Source organism: Delphinapterus leucas, chromosome 1 (genome assembly GCF_059928025.1).
Source record: "Delphinapterus leucas isolate spDelLeu-1000000601 "Yukka" chromosome 1, BTC_Dleu_Yukka2, whole genome shotgun sequence".
Taxonomy (NCBI): domain Eukaryota; kingdom Metazoa; phylum Chordata; class Mammalia; order Artiodactyla; family Monodontidae; genus Delphinapterus; species Delphinapterus leucas.
Window position 1 is genome coordinate 101,842,080 of NC_143129.1, and position 20,649 is coordinate 101,862,728.

General features: G+C 36.7%; 1 protein-coding gene across 1 annotated transcript; it reads right to left on the bottom strand.

Annotated features, from left to right (window-relative positions):
- Positions 1-1,471: 1,471 nt before the first annotated feature.
- VCAM1 (vascular cell adhesion molecule 1) lies at positions 1,472-19,622 on the bottom strand. The gene is made up of 9 exons (XM_022584222.2): positions 19,253-19,622; positions 18,434-18,709; positions 15,857-16,177; positions 14,357-14,623; positions 12,102-12,377; positions 9,577-9,897; positions 8,434-8,700; positions 6,425-6,691; positions 1,472-3,076 (listed from the first exon to the last, which is right to left on the bottom strand). The coding sequence occupies exons 1-9, from the start codon at positions 19,314-19,316 to the stop codon at positions 2,916-2,918; spliced, it is 2,220 nt and encodes a 739-aa protein (XP_022439930.1). The 5' UTR covers positions 19,317-19,622; the 3' UTR covers positions 1,472-2,915.
- Positions 19,623-20,649: the final 1,027 nt, after the last annotated feature.

The window sequence follows — 20,649 nt, forward strand, 5'->3', positions numbered from 1 at the left end:
AACTATATGAAGGCACATCATAATCAAATTTCTTAAAGCCAGTGTTAAAAATATCCTAAAAACAACAAGAGATAAAAAAAGATGTTACATTTAAAGAACAAAGATAAGCAGATTTAGAAGAAGGTGAAACATTTCTAAAGAACAAAAGCAAAAACAAAAACATAACCTTGTCAACCTAGAATTCTATACCAATAAAGTTCTCTGACCATTTATCTGATTAACTTCCACATTGGAGGAAATTACTGACCTGAAAACTTATGTGAGGCAACAGGATACCTGTCTCTGTAAATTACATTGTAATTTAATGGAACATAATTATTGTATGTTTATAAAATAGCATCACCATTTGAATGTATAAATTTGTTAATTAAATTATATATTCATTTTATTAAAACTATCTTTCAAAATGAAAACTCAAAAAAAAAAAAAACCCAGAGATGTTCTTAGAAAAGAATTCATTACCAGCAAACATGTATGTACTATGAGAAATGTTAAAGGAAGTTTCTAAACAGAAGGAAAATGATGGCAGAGGAAAATCTGAATCTACAGAAAAGAATGATGAGTACTAGAAATGGTAAATATGCAGTTAAACAGAAAAATTTTCTTAATTTTCAAATATCTTTAAAAGATAATTGACTTTTTAAAGTAAAAAACAACAGCAATATATTGTGGGGTTTATTACACCTGTAAAATAAAAATATCTTAGCACGAAAGCTGGAAGGGGGAGATAAGAAAATATATATTATAAAGTTCTCATATGTGAAGTGGTGTAATATTTAAAGATGTACTATAAATCCTAAAGCAACTACTAAAAACAAAAACAGAGAGTAATAACTAATAAGCCAATAAAAAGGGTAAAGTGTAATTACTAAAAGTATAACAATCAATCCAAAAGAAGGCAGAAAAGAAAAGGAAATATGCAGTAAAGAACAGATAGGATTATCTTACACCGTACACAAAAATCAACTCAAAGTAGATTAAGACTTAACATAAGACCTAAAACTATAAAATTCCCAGAAGAATATGTAGGGGAAACCAACAAAGGACAGGTATCCAGAATATATATGTATCTCCAGCTCAAATGATCCTAAACACAAAGAGTTGTTAAATGTATGAAAAGATGTTCAACCTCACTAATAATCAGGAAAATGCAAATTTAAACCATTATGGGAAATCATTTTATACCCATAAGAAAGGCAAATTTTTAAGTCAGACAATGCCAAATTTTGGTAAGCCATTTAGTAATGTGAACTCTTATTCACTGCTGGTGGGAGTATAAATTATTTCAATCACTTCAGAAAATAGTTTGGCTTTCCTTATAAACCTGAAAGTGTACATTTCCTACACCCCAGCAATTTCATTAGAATGTATACACTTTGTAGGAATTATTGCACCCTAAGTTAACTCTTACACATGTTAGTCAGGAACATGTAAAACAGTGTTTATAGACGCTTTGATCAGTATTGTAAAAATGGAAACAGCCCAAATATCCATCAACACTAGAATGTATAAATAAGCTGTAGCAAAATCTTATAATGAATATACAAAGCTAAATACAATATGGATGAATTATTCAAAAACATAATTCTGTGTGAATAAAGTCATCGACAAATATATTGTTTGATTATTTTTATGTAAAATTCAAAAGCTGGCAAACAAAATAATGTTCTACTTAGGGTTTCCTATATAGGTATAAAATCTCCAAAGAAAGGGAATGGTTAATGTATAATTCAAGATATCGCTTATGCCTCAGTAAGAGAGCTGCAATCAGTGAGTAGCATCTAAGAGGCTCTGAAGAATAGTAATGCTCTATCTCTTGGCCTTAGTGGTACATACAGGTGTTCACTTGCTGCCCTTTAATATGTGTATGTTCATCTGCATTCACTCTTTCTGTGTATACTATATTTAAAAACTTTTTAATTGCAGATTCCAAGGTCACAAAACCAGATATTTCAGTTCAATAAGTTAGGATGGCCCCAAGAAATGTGAATGTTTGTCAAGTTCCCATGATGATTCTGATAAAAGTAATCTGAGGACCATACTTCAAGTATCTGCTTATTAGTTCTATGGGTTTGAACTCTTTGGTCTTTGAACTTGACATTTCACAAAGAGCTGCAACATGATTAAAGGAGGCAATTTATAATAAATAAACACACAACTCTTTCAATTCCAGAAATTATCACTTTACTATACAAAAAAACCTAAACATTTACAAAAGAAAATCAAAAGAAGTTGCATTTTTAGACCACATTGGGAAAGTTACACAAGAGTCTGATGAACAAACAACATCATAAAACGTCTCTGTACCGTATTAGTACCATCCAGAGAAATCCAATCAACCACTATACCATAGGCTGAAGTGTTTAGTACCTGAAAGCCAACCCAGTGCCCTCTTGGTTTATCATTTGCCTATAACAATGTAAAATCCTAACATCTTTACAAAACATGGAATTGTTGTCTATGAACTTATAGGAATAAAATTTTGTTAAAGGAAATAAAATATTAAAAAGATGACATAGTTCAGCTGCCAATCAATATTAAGATGCTTTAAGTTATAACAGTCAATCCAAGCAACATTTTAATAATTATAGAAATGTGACTATAGTGTGCTGATATTCCAAGCAATCTTGCTATGGCATAGTTTTATTTTACATATATACAAATCATGTTATTGCATATACACATCAAGAAACTACTCCAGTCGTCACATCTCAAAGGTAGTGCCTATTTTTTAGGCAGAAATTTTCCTTTGGCTTCTTGCTCACAAGGGGCATAGGCAGCCATTTCTTTCCAAGAGTTCACTACATTCAAGGAAGTCTGTACTCCTAGCTTGTTGTTTTCCTCGTGGAATGATGAGCAGTACTGAGGATTTGAACTGATAAATAGTGTCTCTGATTGAACATTTCAAACATTAGCTACACTTTTGATTTCTGTGCTTCTACAAGACTGTATGACCCTTTCATGTTGGCTTTTCTAGCAAAGTAAATAATCATTCCAATGGCAGGTATTATTAAGGAGGATGCACAATAGAGCACGAGAAGTTCAGGAGAAAAATAGTGCTTGTTACTTTCTCTTCCTGGAAAATAACAAAATGAATGCAATTAATGTGTAGTATAAAAAGAAATTGTTTAATAATAATAGTTACATGTTTTATTTTAACAGTACAACTCGTTCTCTAAAGAGAAGTGAATCAAAGTAGTGATAAGAACCAACAGGGCCCAAAATACATATTTCTTTGAATTATTCAAATAATCAGTTAGCAGTTGCTATGGTCATGATGAGTCTAAAGATGACAGTTGTTGATTTCCACAAACTTGGATTCAAATAGATTCAGGTTCAACAGCAGAATGGAAGGAAGGGCGCAACTTTTTAGAACTCATTTAGAAGAGCAAGAATTGGAGAAGAGGGTTTGCTTTGGGAAATAGAAACATATACTAAAGAACTAGGACTCTGATCATTATGAATTAAAATAAATAAACAGCTCTCCAAGAAAAGCCTTGTAACACCTAGAGTGTAATCATTATAGTCAAACACCACATATAAGATAGTAAGGGAAAGAATTCTTGTCGATGGCTTTTTAGAGATATATAGAAAACTTTATATTTTGTATCTCTGAAGTAGGGCATCTTAATATACATTATTCCTCTTCAGCATTTATATCACTTCTTGATAATATGAAGTTTTTTGGATAGCATTATGTTTTAGCTTAAATGTGACTTACTCAGAGAGACATTCTCTGACCTGCATCTCCTCCAGCCTAAATAAGAAACTCTAATATACTTTTTTTCTAATATAGTTATATAACCCACTACACTTTCCCTCCATAGCTCTAATCACAGCTTATAGTTAAACATTTGTTTGCTTATCTATTAATTTTGTCTTCCTCCTTCAGACTGTGAATTACATAAGCACATGTATCTAGTTTCTTTTTGATCCACCACTGAATAGCCAGTACCTGGCTCCCTGCTTGGAGTAGCTTGCACCCAATAAATACCTTTTGAATAGTAATATATTTTTTTCTTTCTACATCCTGTCATTTTGACATTTTGTTGTAAATTGGGTATATGAGGTAATAGTATACAAAAACTTTAAAATTAGTACTCTTTCTACTTACAAAAATCATCTGACCCCTACAATACTATTTAATATCTTAACCTTGTAAGAACATCTATAGAAGATAGCATGGTATTTACTGAAGTTCCATCTCTATTTATATTTACGTTTGCACAGCATTGTATGACCTCACGAATATTGTTTCTTCAAGTGAAGTATATATTGTCTCAGTCCTGGAAGAAATGAGTGATTTGACCTTGATAATCATTGCTTTACTTCTAGGAGTTTCTAATCACTGGAGATCAACCAAGAAGAAAAGAATCACTGGAGTTAGATGACGGGGAGTCCCTTTTTTTGAATTATTGAGGTCAAAAACACTTCACCATAAACATAATGATAATTGCCTATTTTTCTACTTTCCCCTTCTAGAGTAGAACTAGTCAGAGTACAAGGGTAATATTTCAATAGAATTTCCATTATCATAATTATGGTTAAGCATCAATATTGATAACCTGCTGAGCAATGGTATCTCTGCTCCTATTGTTTTCTTTTCAATTTAATAAATATTATCTTTTGCCTTTTGTTTTCCCCTCAGATATCTGCAGTAAAATACAAATTCGCTGCTGAGTTTGTTACCAGGGCAACCTTCAAATACAATTTTCTATTAGCTGTATCAACACTGAAAATCCTAAAGACTCCCAACCATTTCTATCACTGGAATACATTCAAGCAAATATATTTGTAAAAAAAAAAAAAAATTAATTTTAAAACTCAGCTTATTACAAAAGATGACTAGTTGAAAATTCCCAGGAAAAATGTCAAATTTTTGTTTCCATTCATTTGTAGTTATTTTAAACCATATTTAGTTTGGGGGTTCTAGCTGAGTGCCTAATGTGCTTCAATTTGTTCATTTAAATAATGAGTGAAAAATGGCAAATATGTAAGTTACTAACTTAATAAAGCAATTAGAAAAGACAGCAATGTATGAGAGATAAAAAGTGGAGAAGAAGCTTTGGTGTGTCTTTAAAAGAGAATCGTTAACTACAAAAAGAAATATAAAAATGTTAGGAGTCCAAGTTCCTGGGACTAGGCTTGATTAAAGGTGTTCTGGAGGCATTGAGGATTAAATAGGAATAAATGAATTTCAACCTACTCATAACCAAGATCTCAGTCCGTCCAGAAACATCCCCAACCTCACTGGAAGCACTGATTACATACATCCCTGTGTCACTTTGAGTAACATGATACTAGGTAAATGTTCCATTCTTTGAACACATAGTAACTTCATTGGCCAGATCAACTCTTTTCAGGATAATCACTGCAGGTGGATGACTAAAAGTTTTACATGTAACCGTGATATTTTCCCCTTCTTTAACATTTCTAGGTGTATGTATTGATATTGTTGTGTTCTGAGGAGGTACCATGAAGACAAGAAAACATACGGTAAGGTCTTGTAATCTTGAGAAATTTGGCCAGATGAGTAAAATTTTTATCCATTTACTGACCCACGTTTAAATTTTCTTTACACTGATGAGTAGTTGCTAACTCTGAGAGCCCAGTGCCAGAGGCTCTTAAGAATTGGCATTTGTTTGCAAGAATGTTCACTTCAATTTTGGCTTCCAACACACAATGGGAGCTCATTAGCACTCAAGGGGTGGGAGACAGAGTAGTAAAGGCTGACTTGTTCTGCTTCCACTGATAAAATCAACAGATCCTACTGTGTGTTCACATGAGGGGTTAGGAGATTAAGAGGCTTCTGAAGTTTCTCTGCTGGGGCCACTGCCCCCTCCCTCCCTCTCTCCATCAGAATAGGGTAAAATGGACAAGGAGCTTGGATTTTCTAAGGAGACAGTTCTGTAGTCTAGAGTTTCCTTTATGTTGTTCAGCATTAAGATCACCATACTGAATTATTTTCCTGAGGAAAGTCAATCCAGAAAATATGTAGTTATTCCATGTTCAGAGAGTGACACTCTCTTCTGGTAGGAAGGAAAAGGGTCTGGATAGAACCTTTCTTTTTCCATGTGCCAATTCTACTTCTCTAGTTTCCTTATAACCCCCAGGGAAAGGTTTTGAAAATACATTTAAACACTTTGGAAATGCAGGACCTCAGAGACAAATGATGAATTGTCAACATTTAAAAAAGCAAATGGGAATTCTACACTGACCAGTGTTTGATTAATGTCAACTTCCTGGCTGAACTCCATAGGATAGAGCAGCTGTGCATGATTATTTTAGGAAAGACTAAGAAATAACCATAATCATCATGGAATTCAGTTCCATTTTGCCCACTCATTCACCTAATCCTTGAAATTCGTTACAATTCACCAAGCCTCTGACCGATTATAAAAAATAATAAAAAACAAAAACAAACCTTTAACATCAAGTGTTATGCTTCTTAATTGCAAGCCAACTTCATTTTTAGATTCACATTCGTATACTCCCGCATCCTCCAACTGGGCCCTGTGGATGGTATATGCACCATCTGTAGACTTCAGCACTATGTAGCCTGACCCTGCTTTTTTCTTCAGGATTATCAAAGTTTGGGGAACATTTCCACATGTACAGGAGATAATGACAGTGTCTCCTTCCTTGACACTCTCAGAAGGAAAAGCTGTAAGTCGTATATCTTTCGGAGCAACTGTGGAAAGAATTTAAAGATACCTCTGACTGAATGAAATATAAACCAATTCCATATTACTTTAATGACAGTAACAATAGCTGTCAAGATAGTATTTGTGCTTACTGTTTGCATTAAATATTTAGAGGAGTAATTAAAGAAGTCAAGCATTTACTGGATTGTTGTAAATGATCACATTTTTAATAAAAGAAGACAACTCTTACGCTTCTTTCATGTCCCTTAATATAATTCTTTACCCAGCCTAGCCAACGAATAAGTGTTTTAAAAACAGCTGTAGGTTTCAAATGTGAAAAATAACTTTTTTTTTTTGGTCACACTGCTGTGCAAATATTTCTTTAAGTGTACAGGCCTTTACAGGCTTCTGAGTTCTGAGCTGGACAATCCCAGATCAAGAAATTAAGCTCTGGGGCTTCCCTGGTGGCGCAGTGGTTGAGAATCTACCTGCTAATGCAGGGGACACGGGTTCGAGCCCTGGTCTGGGAGGATCCCACATGCCGTGGAGCAACTAGGCCTGCGAGCCACAACTACTGAGCCTGCGCATCTGGAGGCTGTGCTCCACAACAAGAGAGGCCGCGACAATGAGAGGCCCGCGCACCGCAATGAAGAGTGGCCCCCGCTCGCCACAACTGGAGAAGGCCCTCGCACAGAAACGAAGACCAAACACAGCCAAAATTAAATAAATTAATTAATAAAATCCTACCCCCAACATCTTCTTTAAAAAAAAAAAAAAGAAATTAAGCTGTGCTTACAATCCTTAACAACACCAATTATCCTGGGCTAAGTACTTGACATACAACATCTCTGTTAATACACAGCCCGTGGAGGGAGGTACCACATCACCATTTTATAAGTGAGATTCCCATTAAGTTCATCTGTTTTGTGACTTGATTTGATACTCTTTCCCCAACCAGAGCTACCTCCTAAGGGCTTTCTTTAAGGTAGTGCATTGCCATGCCAAGGTTCTTCCTTTAAAATACAAATTATTATCGTAATGATGTAATAAGAAAGTCACTAATATCTTAGTGGAAACAATACCAAGGGGTAAGAGAGGAACTAACAGCTCTAGTGAAGAAGAGAACCTTGAACCCCAAAAGGGAAGGTAAGAGGGAAACCCAAATCACTTCATGATTTTGCCCAAAACTGCCTACAGCTTCATCTTGTCAACTAGGAATTGTTTTGTTCTCAGTCTTGCCTCTCCATCCTGGCAAGAATGGGTCTGGATCTGCTAATTTCATCCACCCTAGTGATTCTATGCCATTAAACTGATAAACCAGAGGGCATGGTCACTGCTACTCAATCTCAGAATTTATAAAATGTTTAAGTGCCTTCTTAGGCTCCTAAGCACATACTAGCAGGCATCTTGTGAGATTACCACTCAGAGTTTAATCCAGCTAGATAAGGTAGCTTTAGTCCTAAGTAATTTCAAAGTACATATATACATCTTCCTATCCTTATTTCAATGCCATAATCAATGCCTTGTGAGTGTAACTGGAACTCTTGGCACAGTTCCTGGATTCCACCTGCAGTTGAAAGAATTTTAGGATAAGTGACTTGGAATGGTTCATGGGGAAGTACTATTCCAGGAGCTTTCCATGCAGAGGAAACATCATGAGCTCTTCAAAATGCTCAATGCATTCTGTTTTAGTAAAAATTTTGTTTGTTTCAAAAAGGACTTTGCTCAAAACCAGTAACACAACCAAAATAAGACTAGCAATCATAACTCATTTAATCACTTAGCTCACCTTGAATAATTAATTCGACTTCTTTTCTGCTTATTCCAACCTGGTTAATGCCTTCACAGACATAAATACCAGAATCTTCCATTTTTGTAGACGTTAAGGTAAGAGTGGTATTCTCAGAAAGAGGCTGTAGATCCCCATTACTTAGCAGCCTGCTCCACAGGATTTTCGGAGCTGGAAGGCCATCGCTAGAGCATGTCATATTCACAGATCTACCTTCCTCCAGGATGGAGGAGGGGCTGATCAAGATGGTTGTATCCCCGGGAGCAACTGAAAAGGTGGGGACACTTGTTAGCTTGACTCTTTATACACCGAGTTCCAAAGAATTTTGATAATGTTGCAAAACTGGGCTATGGATTCACGGATTAGAACAGTTTATAAATCTTGATAACTTTCCAAAAGAGGTTTCTGTCCGCATTTACTTTAACAGGTACAGAACGATAGAGAGTAGAATATGGACACATCCTGGATATTTTCCAATGGAAATAAATTCTGTAGAAACTCTCTTATATCAAAGAATGGATGATCAATGATAGTACATATTGACATTTATGGTACATTAAACATGACCATGAACTATGTGAATCACCTATGAAAAGGTGGACTCTATTTTTCTACCTCTTGAATCTAGGCTGTCCTTGTGACTAACTTTGACCAATATATCCTGGAAGAAGTAACACGGTAGGACTTCCAAGCCCAGGCCCCAAGAGGCCCCTTTCATGATCACCCTCTTGAAATACTGCACTCTGGTGACTATACCTAGGCTACCTTCCTTGAGAGACACCACATGGAGAAAGAAAGGCCAAGAAACACCAGAGAAGGCCCAGACATGTGAGTGAAGCCACCTGGGACCATCCCCCACTGACCTGCCAACTGACTGACAATGCATGAATGAGCTCATCTAATACCACATTGAACAAACTGCCCATCTGACCTCTTCCCAAATTTCCAGCTTAGAATCATAAGCCAATAAACAGTTGTTTTAAGCACTGGGGGTGGTTTGTTATAATAATCATTATTTTGTTGTTCCTTTTCAATTATTTTTTTCACAACGGTTTTAACAATCAACCTCATGTTAACTCTTTCCTGGCAACCATGATTAAAAAAATTCATATTAAATTGTGGACACATCATGCATGTACTTACCATTAACATACAGTATCTGTGTGCTCTGCCTTTGTTTGGGTTCAAATTCCATTTCATCAATAGGTAACTTAGCCAGACAAACAAGAACTTTTCCCGTGTCTTCAGTGGTGGGGATGAAGGTCATTTCCAAACTCTTGGTCTCTAGGGATTTCTTACTTACATCTTCCCAAAAGATTTTATTCTTCATAATACTCTCCCCTTTAAGTAATTCAATTTCCAGCCGGTCAAAAGGGTACACATCAGGAACCTTACAGCTTACAGTGACTGGGCTTCCACTCACTAACAGACCACTCATCTCAATTTCTGGATCTCTAAGGAAGGCTGCAAATGTCAAGCAAAAATGATGCTTATATGTGACAGTCAAGGAAAAACAGAACTAATCTCTATTAAATGCAAAGGTCTCAAAATGCAGATTTTAATTCACCTGGGATAGGATGATCACTAATATATAAATAACAACATTAAGTATAAATATTTATGACATTAAATATAAATAATGCTGGAAACGAAAAATAACTAGCACATCAAATCATCAGGTAATAAATATACTTTTTATTCTTCTCTAGTCATGCAATCTTGCTGACAGCTGTGGTCTGGTCTTTTCAATGGACATGTCAGCTTCCACCATCCTATTTAGTAACTATATATTTTAAACATTTTAATTATTTTCCAGGATGTATTGGATATTTACTATGTGCTAGTCCCTTAACATTCATTATCTCAGTCTTCAAAACGGCATAATCTAATGGGTATTAACTTATTTTACAGCTAGAAAAACTTATAGAGAATGTATTTTACAGCTAGGGAAGCATAAAATTCATAGAGGCTAAGAGTCTGCTATTGGCATTATATCTAGTAAGTCACTGAGCTGAGATCAGAATTTCTATTTCCTTGAGCTCAGAGCCCAGGCTTGGTTTCACAGAGCCATGCAGCCTCTCATCTCAGATAAGACCCAAGGGCACTTCTCAGTTTAGACATTTTCATTTGCAATGGCCAAGTTTAGGCAGAAAGTCTTAAATGTTCCTTGGATAATACTTGTAGTTAAGAGGAAACTATGAGATTTAGATTCTGAATAACATTTATAACACATCTTATGCAAATCAATAAATGTGAGATTAGAGTGGTTATCAAGAGCAAGAGCCATGCTAAAATTTTTTTCTCCTTAAGCAAAGTGTCGTTAAAGTGATACATTCTCTAAAGTTTCTATATGATGGTAGGGCTTCACTGCTGGTTCTCATTGCTGTTGGGAATGTGCCTACATCAGCAGGTCCTGGACTCTTGGTAATACAATAACGCAATAAATTTACCCTTCTTCTGAGAGATTCAAATCCCTTTACGGACATACTCTAACTCACGCTGAACAAACTCCTGAGGGGTAACACAAGTTTGGGCAGGATTTCTGGAGGAAAATCTCTACAATTGTTCTCTTGAATTCCACTGAATAAAAACAAGGCAGAATAACCTACTCAAAGTGTAACTTTATGATCACTTTGTATATTTTCTCCCTCGTTCATTATAAACTGAGGAACTCCAGCAATTTCAATTCATAGAGATTTGTAAAGGATTTTTGTTAAGGTGACAAGAACAGCAAGAAAAAGTGTAGTGTATTTATGTGGTGTAAATCAATATTCAAATCTAGTGCAGTCCCCTGTTTCTACTTCTTGTCTGCCACTGACCATCCCCAGTGACAAATCTAACGCCCTGGCTTTCTTTTGCTCCCCATTGCCTCATTTCTCCCATCCTGCCAATCGGCTTTCAAATGTGCCGTCAAAACAGACCTACTAGAGCATGGACTTGAGGATACAGGGAGGGGGAAGGGTAAGCTGGGATGAAGTGAGAGAGTGGCATGGACATATATACACTACCAAATGTGAAATAGATAGCCAGTGGGAAGCAGCCGCATAGCACAGGGAGATCAGCTTGGTGCTTTGTGACCGCCTGGAGGGGTGGGATAGGGAGGGTGGGAGGGAGGGAGACGCAAGAGGGAAGAGATATGGGAACATATGTATATGTATAACCAATTCACTTTGTTATAAAGCAGAAACTAACACACCATTGTAAAACAATTATACTCCAATAAAGATGTTAAAAAAAAACACAAAAAACAGTATGCTTGGGCCTCACCCCCAATTCAAATAATTGAGCAGCAGTCATCCCACCCTGTTATCTGAGTGGACACTGACTACACTCCTTGCACACGACCACGTCTGTACACCCCACATACACCCAGAGGGGGATGGGAAGCAGGGAGCATGCAGTGCGTTCAAGTCCATGATGAGAGAGTATCGACAAGACACAGCCTAAGCATTGTGGATGCTGGGTTCATATGTAATATCTACTTAAGACTTAGGCCAATTAAGTTACATCAAAAATTCTGGTTCAGAGATTTCGGAACCATTCACAATGCTAAATTCCCCTTCTAAACACAAGGATCTTGTCTTGTGTCACAGATTCACATTCTGTTTCTTCCAGTGGAACTGGGAACAGCGACGACAAAACAGTAAACAATTCTGAAAACCACTTACAGTAGAGCTCCACATGGATTCCTTTTTCCAGTTTCTTATGCCCACATGTCACGGTGCACAGATAAAAATGTTCGTTCTCAAATCTCACAGGACTCAGGGTCAATGTCGACTTGGACCCCTCGCTCCTCACCTTCCCGTTCAGAGGACTGTCTATCTGGGTTCTCCAAGAGAAAGATGGGGACTCGCAACCCATGACATCACAGGTCAACACAACTGAGTCGCCAATCTGAGCAGCAATCTGGGATCCAGGGGAGATCTCTACAGTAAACATTTTCTCTGGGGGATAAAAGAACAAGACGAAAAGAAGATAAGATTCTTTTCTTCTTTCATCACAGCTCAATATATGGTCTTTTTTTTTTCCTGGCCTCTTTTCAGCTAACATCTATGCCAGGAATAAATTACTCCTTTCCACCTTGGGACCTTCAGAAATGAAACCACATCTTTTAAGAACAAATGCACAAGACGCTGTTGATTCATTCATTCAATAGAATGAATAAGGATAAAAATTTGTCAAGACAGAGATTGGCATCTTTTCAGCAAAAAAAATTCATTCTCCACTCAAATGTAGTTTATCAAATCCCTGTAACAGTGGAAAAGCAGCTCAAAAATATAAGAGGTTCCAGTGTGTCAAGCATTGTGGAAATCACTTTACATATATTATCTCATTTAACCCTCACAACTTCATGAGCTGATATTATTAATTCTGTCTCCCTCTCCTCCCCTTCTTCCTCCTCCTCTTTCTTCTTGAGGAAAGATGATAAATAACCTCACCCAGGTTACAAGTGGCAAAATTAGGACTTGAAGCCAGGTGGGTCTGATTCAAGATCTCAGCTTTTCAATTGCTTGAACAACTAAATCAAATCATCCTCATGTGGAGATAAAACAAAATCTAAGAAAAGTACTGAAAAAAAGTTATACAAATATGTGTTCTGATTAGAAGCAATACCCATGACAGACCAGCACTTAGAGCTTCTGTATCAACAGAATAAAGCTGCACCATCGAAAGTCACACAGGATCACACTGAAAGCAAAGTCAAAATCTAAGCATTAAAGTGGTATGCAGGCCACCTCTTAAATTTGTTTGATACAATATAAAAATACTTTACTATTGACTCAGGGGCTGAAAACTGAGATGCCAGGGCAAACTCCTAAGTCTCAGATATCCAGAAAAGCTCTTTGGCTGCCAGTGCCATCCCTGTTCGTTGTTTCTGACTAGATTGTGAAGAGTTTTATGTGACTATTTTAAGAAATGTGAATTTTAATTTACATGCAGTTAGAGTTTGGTTGAAGTCATATAAAATGTGCACCTTTCTTGTTTAAGGTAGATAACTCTGGTAGCAGTGCATAGGATTATGTTGGGGGACAGAATGATAGCAGGGTGACCATTTAAAGACAATTATCTATAGTTGAAAAACCGTGGGGTTTGGGGTTCAAATGGGCCTCTGTTAAATGCCATTAATGAGCTATGTGACTCTAGGCAAATTGTCAACTATTCTGTGCCTGTGTTTTTATTCACCTCATAAGGTTGTGGTAAAGAAAAAAGACGTAACATTTATAAAGTGGAAAGAGAATTCCTGGCAAATATTAGGTGTACAAGCAATAAGGGTCATTATTAATCTCTGGGAGACACTATTCTCTCATCTGTAAAATGGATATAAAATACATACTCGTTAGTTATTTCTTCAAGATTAGAGGAAACATATGTAAAGTGCCTGGAATATAGCTGGTGGATGTTATTTATTGATAAGAACATCTTTCAAGAGTCCAAGTGAGAGATGATAAACTAAGGCAATGGCAAGAGGGTTGAAGAAAAGAGGTCAGATTCTAGGGATCATTTTGAGGTAGAACTGACAGATTTTGGTGATATGGAATAGGAACATGAATTTCAGAGTAAACAGCACATAATACATAGTTCAAATCTTGGGAGTCCAGAGTTAGAAGGGAGGAGGACCAGATGTGGGAACCTGAGAATACTAATATTCAAGGGGCAGAAGGACGAGAGAAAGCCAAGGAATGAGGCAGTGAAAGAATGATGAGAAATGGAAAGTAACCAGAAAAGCAGAGCCATGGAAGGTCTGGCAGGAAATATTTCCAAGAAGTATGAGTAAGATGAATATATAATTGTATTAAAGCACATGACGATCAGATGGATCATCAATAAGAGTTAACGAAGTAATTTTGGCATTGAAGCTATTTCACTATTGCTTAAATCCAAATGACGGCAGCTTATCAGTCCTTTTTCGCATTCTGCTTACCTTGAACAATTAATTTCACCTCTTTTCTGTCTTTCCCAACCAGATTAACTCCTTCACACATATAAATTCCAGAATCTTCCATCCTCATAGCAATTAAAGTGAGAGTTGCATTCTCAGAAAGGAGCTGTAGATTCCCATTGTCTAATTTCTTGCTCCAGAAAATCTGTGGAGCTGGTAGACCTTCACTGGTACATGTCATCGTCACGGAATCACCTTCTTGCAGGCTTGTGGAGGGGTTCACAGATATAACTGTGTCCTTGGGTGAGACTGAGAAGGCAGGGCACAATAGTAGTCATTGCTAAGCATCATCTTGATCCAATAGGGCTACGGTATTTCTCTCATAGACTTTATTTACATGCTTTCACAAATTTGACAAACTTTCTCTGCCAAACTAGTGTAAAGAATTGCTGAGTCATAAAAATTAGTCAATCCAGTTTCTGACTAATTTGATGGAGTTACTTTTTTTGATGTTTGGTGTTTTCAGATGGCCATAGATACTTAGAATAATGTGGTTCAACCTCCTAGGTAAGGTAGAAGTTCCGGCTCAGCTTCCTTGCCAAAGGTTCATTCAAGTCGGCTTCAACACTTATGGTGCAAGGAAATCCATGCCTTATAGTAAACACAGTCCATTTGATTTTTGGACAGCTCTAGTTATTAGAACACTTTCCCTTTATTGAGCTGAACTCTTCCTCTTTGTAACTAACTTTTATACACTGGTCATAGTTCAGTCCTCTACTGCTAAAGAATATATCAAATCCCACTTCTACGTGACTGTCTTTCAAATACTTAGTTATAGCTCTTGTTTCCAAGTTTTATATTCTCTAGGAAAAATATCTATTTTGACTACTCTTCTCAAAACATTGATAAAACGTTTCCATCTCATTCTCTTTCAACTAAACTTGTTATAGAAGGCAATACTTACTTTTAAGTATGGTGTCAAAGCAGACCAGAGCATTTTAGCCTAGAACAAAGCACAGTGAGTCCACTCCTACCAATTCTGGGATTTCAAGACTGCTTCAGCTCCCCCAGCCGTCTCAGGGAGACAATCAAACCTCATCTCCTCTCTCTCACCCCACACATATGTGTCCAGGTGAGCATACATATATGCACTCACACACAGAATAAGTGCCCACCTCGTAAAATCTCTATACCTTGATATTTCAAGGCATGGTATACGAGTTTACAAAACATGATTAAAAACATTTTATCACTTGAGCCTATTTCCTACTACCCGATCAGGTGGTATTAGTAGTCCTCTTTGATAGACTGTGAAATTAAGTGACCCAAATTCACACAGTTAGTGGAGCCAGAACTTAAGCTCAAATCTTCTCAACACAAATTTGGTGTGCTTATTAAATTATGCTATTGTCAAAAATTATGCTCTCAATGAATCAAAATGGTGTAAAAACTACAAACACGTTTCTTCTTGACTTTAGCTGCTAAGTTTACTGCTGTATAGATCCAAGACTAAATGCCCATAGACTTTACACAAGTACTTACTGTAGACTTGCAGTTTTTTTGTAGTCTCCCTTACTTGGGGTTGAGAATCAATTTCATTAATGTGTAATGTAGCTTGACAAACAAGAGCTTTCCCAATATCCTCATCAATAGGAGTGAAGGTTACTTCCAAACTCTTCGTTTCCTGGGACTTCATTTCTGAAACCTCCAGAAAGTCCTGTGTCTTCACGGAACGGTTGCCCTTCAGTAATTCTATCTCCAGCCTTTCAAATGGGTAAACATCAGGGACCAAACACGTGACTGTGACTGGCTTCCCAACCTCCAGGGGGCCACTCAAATGGATCTCTGGGTCCTTAGGGAAAGCTGCAAAGTTCAAACAAATACATGCAAATGGACTTTTTGTTCATGTTGTATGAGGTCCCTTACTGATTTAAATCAATGTAAACTAAATCTAATATGTTTGCGAATACAGTCTTAATACAGCAGAATTGTTTAAATAGCCTTTTGTGGTTTGGGGTAGGTTCAAGAACTGGAATTTCCTGTTAGAGAGTTCAGTTCTGACGCTGCATGTACTAAGTGTTGCATGTTATCAGAGTGAAAGGAAGGCGAAGAAATTCATGTTTATTGAATACTTACGTGTGCCCATCACTGTGCTATTCATTTAACACCAATGACTTTATTTCATCCTCACAACAACCCTAAGAAATAGATACCACAATTCATAGATATGAAATCATAAACTTAGCACATGTGCATAACTTTCCTAAGGTCACACAGCTAGTAATGGTAAAGCTGGGATTTAAACTCAGGATTTTTATTAGTCTGTACTGCTATTGAAGATTTTTTTTATGTTATATCACATTCTCTTATTTTAGTGAGGGCAGATATATTTCATTTTATGGATAAGGAACCTGAGGCTTAGAATGTCATTGCAAAGAATAGTTATTGGGCAAGATATGCTAAGAAATGAGAAGAACAATTCTAAATAATTGGTTTCTGAAAAATGGTGCCTCTGACAGGCATTCATCCACCAGAAAGGTACACCTGTGCAGTCTTTAAATTCTGGAAGGCATATTTGCCTCCCAAAATGCCTAACTCAAAGTCTAACTAATACTCCAGTTGAACTTTTTAGTGTCAAGGGACACATTATTTCAGTCAGTCATTGCTTTCCTTGCAAGGCTACTTTTCATTGCAAACCGCCAGGATGGTAACACATTGGCTCGATTCAAGACTGTGAAATAAGAATAAAAAGTTTCCAACTCTAAAGAATATTACAATCAAATGTGGAATGGAGACAGGACTGTTAAACATAATGAAAGACAGACATTCTTGAAAAAAAACTAAAAAACTTCAGCCAAGATAATTAAAGCCAGAAGGGCCTTCATTTCTCTTTTAAAATTTTCAACTATTTGGTACTTGCGAGGAAAGGCAAAGGAACTGGAAATGTTTTGCTATGTGAAGAAACAGTATTTTTCATTTTTCCACCAATAGTCCTGTCCCTCATATTCTGAAAGAAATGCGTTTATAATCCACAGTTTGCTGTCAGGTAATACAGGAACTCGCTACTTTCTCCTGTATTTACATAAAGGGGCCTTTCAAGGAGCTCAGGAGGCTGCACAGACATAAACTCTGCATGTACAACCAGCATAATTGAAAGCAGCCGGCCAGGCACAGTTTCTTGGGAAGCACTAGCAACATACAGGTTTCTTGAAGAATCAGTTAAGGTTACTGGACAAAGTTGTCTCCACTACAGCAGAAGAGAAGCAACATAAGTAGAAAAGATAATCAAATGATGTCTTTCTGAAGAGATGACTATCAAGGATTCCAGTATTTTGGAAAAAGCAGTAACCAGAATGCAAGTGATTTATTTTAGGTTATTTTTTCACTCCTTTTGCTAACTTTCTTTGCTGGATTGAGAATGGATTTGGATACATTTTGGTAGGCTGGTAAACGAGGGGTATTCATTCACATTCACCAGGCAAATCTAGTTCATTATACAAATATCTTTGAGGTTGAGCGATTGAGCATCAAGACTTAATGGCACCAAACAAAAACAAAAACAAAACCTCCTAAATTTATCTCCACCAAAGTCAAATGAGTGATATGTTTGCAGATATTTTTCTTCTAGCTAAAGGGGCAAACTGTACAGGAGCCCATTACTAAATTATAGATCTCCTGCTTAATCTTTAAACTAATTTTAAGCACCAAATTGCATAAGAATAAATAAATGGAAAATCCCTGAAGTATGGAATTCATAAATCATTTAGACACATGGACAAGTGAAAATATAAGGATGTAATTGAATAGAAATTTTTTAAAATAAAATAAACAGAACCTTAGAGATCTTCACTTTATGATTAAGAAAACTGAAGCCCAGAGAAGTTGAGTCTTACCCATGGTCACCATGTTTGTGGCAGAGTTGGAAATAGAAGCTAGGATTTGGGTCTCTGGTCTAGTGCTAGGTTCAGCTGTCTCTAGCTTTCTTGGTACACTAGGTCCTCTAGCCAAGAATCTGGACATGAATATACTTTTTTCTTTCTTTTCTTTCAAAACTATCCTTTTAGAAACTTATTTTAAAGCAAAATGGAGAGAAAATCAAATATTCTCTAAAGTACTCACAGTAGATCTCCACTGGGATTCCTCTTTCCAGTTTCTGAGACTCACAAATCACTGTGCACAGGTAATAGTGTTCATTCCCCAGACTAACAGGATCCATGGTCAGCGTGGATTTGGTCCCCTCATTTCTCACCTTCCCGTTCAGTGGACTGTCTATCTGAGTTCTCCAGGAGAACGATGGGGACTCACAGCCTGTTGTGCTACAAGTCAGTGAGATGGAGTCACCAATCTGAGCAATAATTTTGGATTCAGGGAAGATGTCGATTTTAAAAGCTTGAGCTGTGAAGGCAGAAAGAAAAAAACAAACACTGGTTTGTTGAGTATTCTAGTCCTTCTTCTCTGTTCTAGTATAACATCCAAAATACAATCTGGCTGATCTCTTTCCTAAACTGCTTCCAACTAACGCAAGGTAGCATTGAAGTCACTTTCAAAAGAAGGTGTTGAAATCATCTTTGCTTAGGAGAACCCTCATTCTGACCTTGATGCCCACTTATCAGAGTTGTTTTGTCACTAGCTAAGTTTGCTCTCATTATCAAGTGCAGGAAACTAAAGAGACAGACCTTCCTAGAGATAGAATCCAATTACTCATTTGACATTGGAAAAAAAGTATCCAAAAAACATCAACTTTACAGCTGTAACTATAACAATATAATGGTGTCTAGCAATACTCAATAGCACATTAAAAGTTAGGTTAAATTAAGTTTTCCCACTCTTTAAAAATCCTAGTGCCTTTCTTTATGACCATAACAAAACTGACTGAAGCCAAAATCAGGGCTAAGATGGAATGCTAGCATTTGGAACAAATCAAGGAGAAGAACTTACAAACTGCAAACACCATCCAAAGTATATTTGAGGCTCCAAAGATCACAACCATCTTCCTAGGCATTTTAAGTTGCTGTTGTTATGAGAAAATAATGGTTCCAAAACCCTTCTTTCTGTCCCCACTGAAAGTGCCTGGGAAGTCTTGAGCTCCTAAAGCCAGTGAGGTTCAGTGAGGAATGAAATAGAAAGTCTGCTCTTTATAAAGGGTCTTGTTGCAGAGACACAGAGGCGGAGGGAAATCCCTTCAAGGGGAAACCCGGAGCAGAGCCAGAAAAAAATTTTAACTGACACCCAGCCAAGTCCAGTGTTAACCCCTTCCGTTGCTCTCAGTACTGAAACTGCTATCTCTGCCCTAGAAAAAGAAAACACTTCCAAGCCTATAAAATTAAAACTTTTCCTGATTTTTTCATTCTAAAAGGATATCTTTGCATGAAATATATAAAATAATGCTTGTGGCAGAATGAGGCTTTCTGAATCCAATGGGGAAAAGAGAGAGGGAAAAATAGTAAATTACACTCTAGTTTTTGAAGTGGCTAAACAAGCACTATGTCATGCGAACTGATTTTTCTCCATTAGGAAGATATATTTGCAATTCTAAAACAGAGACTAAATTTTCTCTTGCAAAAAAAAGGAAAAGATCCTTTCTTTTGATGAGTTATTTTTTAAAAGAGAGACAGCATAGCTTCTTAGTTTTATACTTTTTATTCACAACATAGTTTTTTTGACAACAAACATCCAGCTTCTGAAATGATTTTCTTGAGTAGAGAATAAAGGAACACTACCAGAACAAGAGAAAGAATTTTCATCTTCTGTTTTAGAAAAGCTACCAATTCTTTGGTTCAGTTGCTGGATAATTGGAAGTCTTTTGCAGACTTAAATGCAAATGTATGGAAGTCATCTGAAGTGGTAAATCTCTTAGACTGTGAGACTTAACCACAAACACAGTTAAAACATGAAAAATAATTTGTTTCTCTTTTATGGTAGGTGACAACAACAATTTTATGCTCTTTTTTCCCCGCCAGTGAAAAGACTTTTTAAAAGGTATTTTTAAATGACTGTTTTTGCCTTACACACACATACTTAAGTCTTTGCAAAATGCTTGCCCATCAAAAAGAAACCGGAATAGCCACTTCCTTGTATTAGACTTGTGCAGGTCTTCCTCCCACACTGGATCATCAGTTCATATCATGGTCCCAGACCAGCTCTTGTTCAGCATTGCATCTACCTCTGCCTTCCCAATATCTAATGCTTGGTTTTGCACTTAGTGGGTACCAAAAAAGTGCAATCATAAATATTATAAATTAAAATTTGGAAAAGAAACTTCCAAAATGCTAGCAATAATATGTAAATACTGCATGAGAAACATGTTGGATTCTACAAAACAAAAAAAAAATACC

Bases quoted from the DNA above. Each gene is read 5' to 3' on its own strand.
- VCAM1 (XM_022584222.2), bottom strand. From the start codon at position 19,316: ATGCCTAGGAAGATGGTTGTGATCTTTGGAGCCTCAAATATACTTTGG. The intron at 12,378-14,356 runs GTAAGCAGAATG...TTTATCCCCCAG, and splicing joins GGTGAAATTAATTGTTCAAG to AGAAAATGTTTACTGTAGAG. The intron at 8,701-9,576 runs GTAAGTACATGC...CCACCTTTTCAG, and splicing joins ACAGATACTGTATGTTAATG to TTGCTCCCGGGGATACAACC.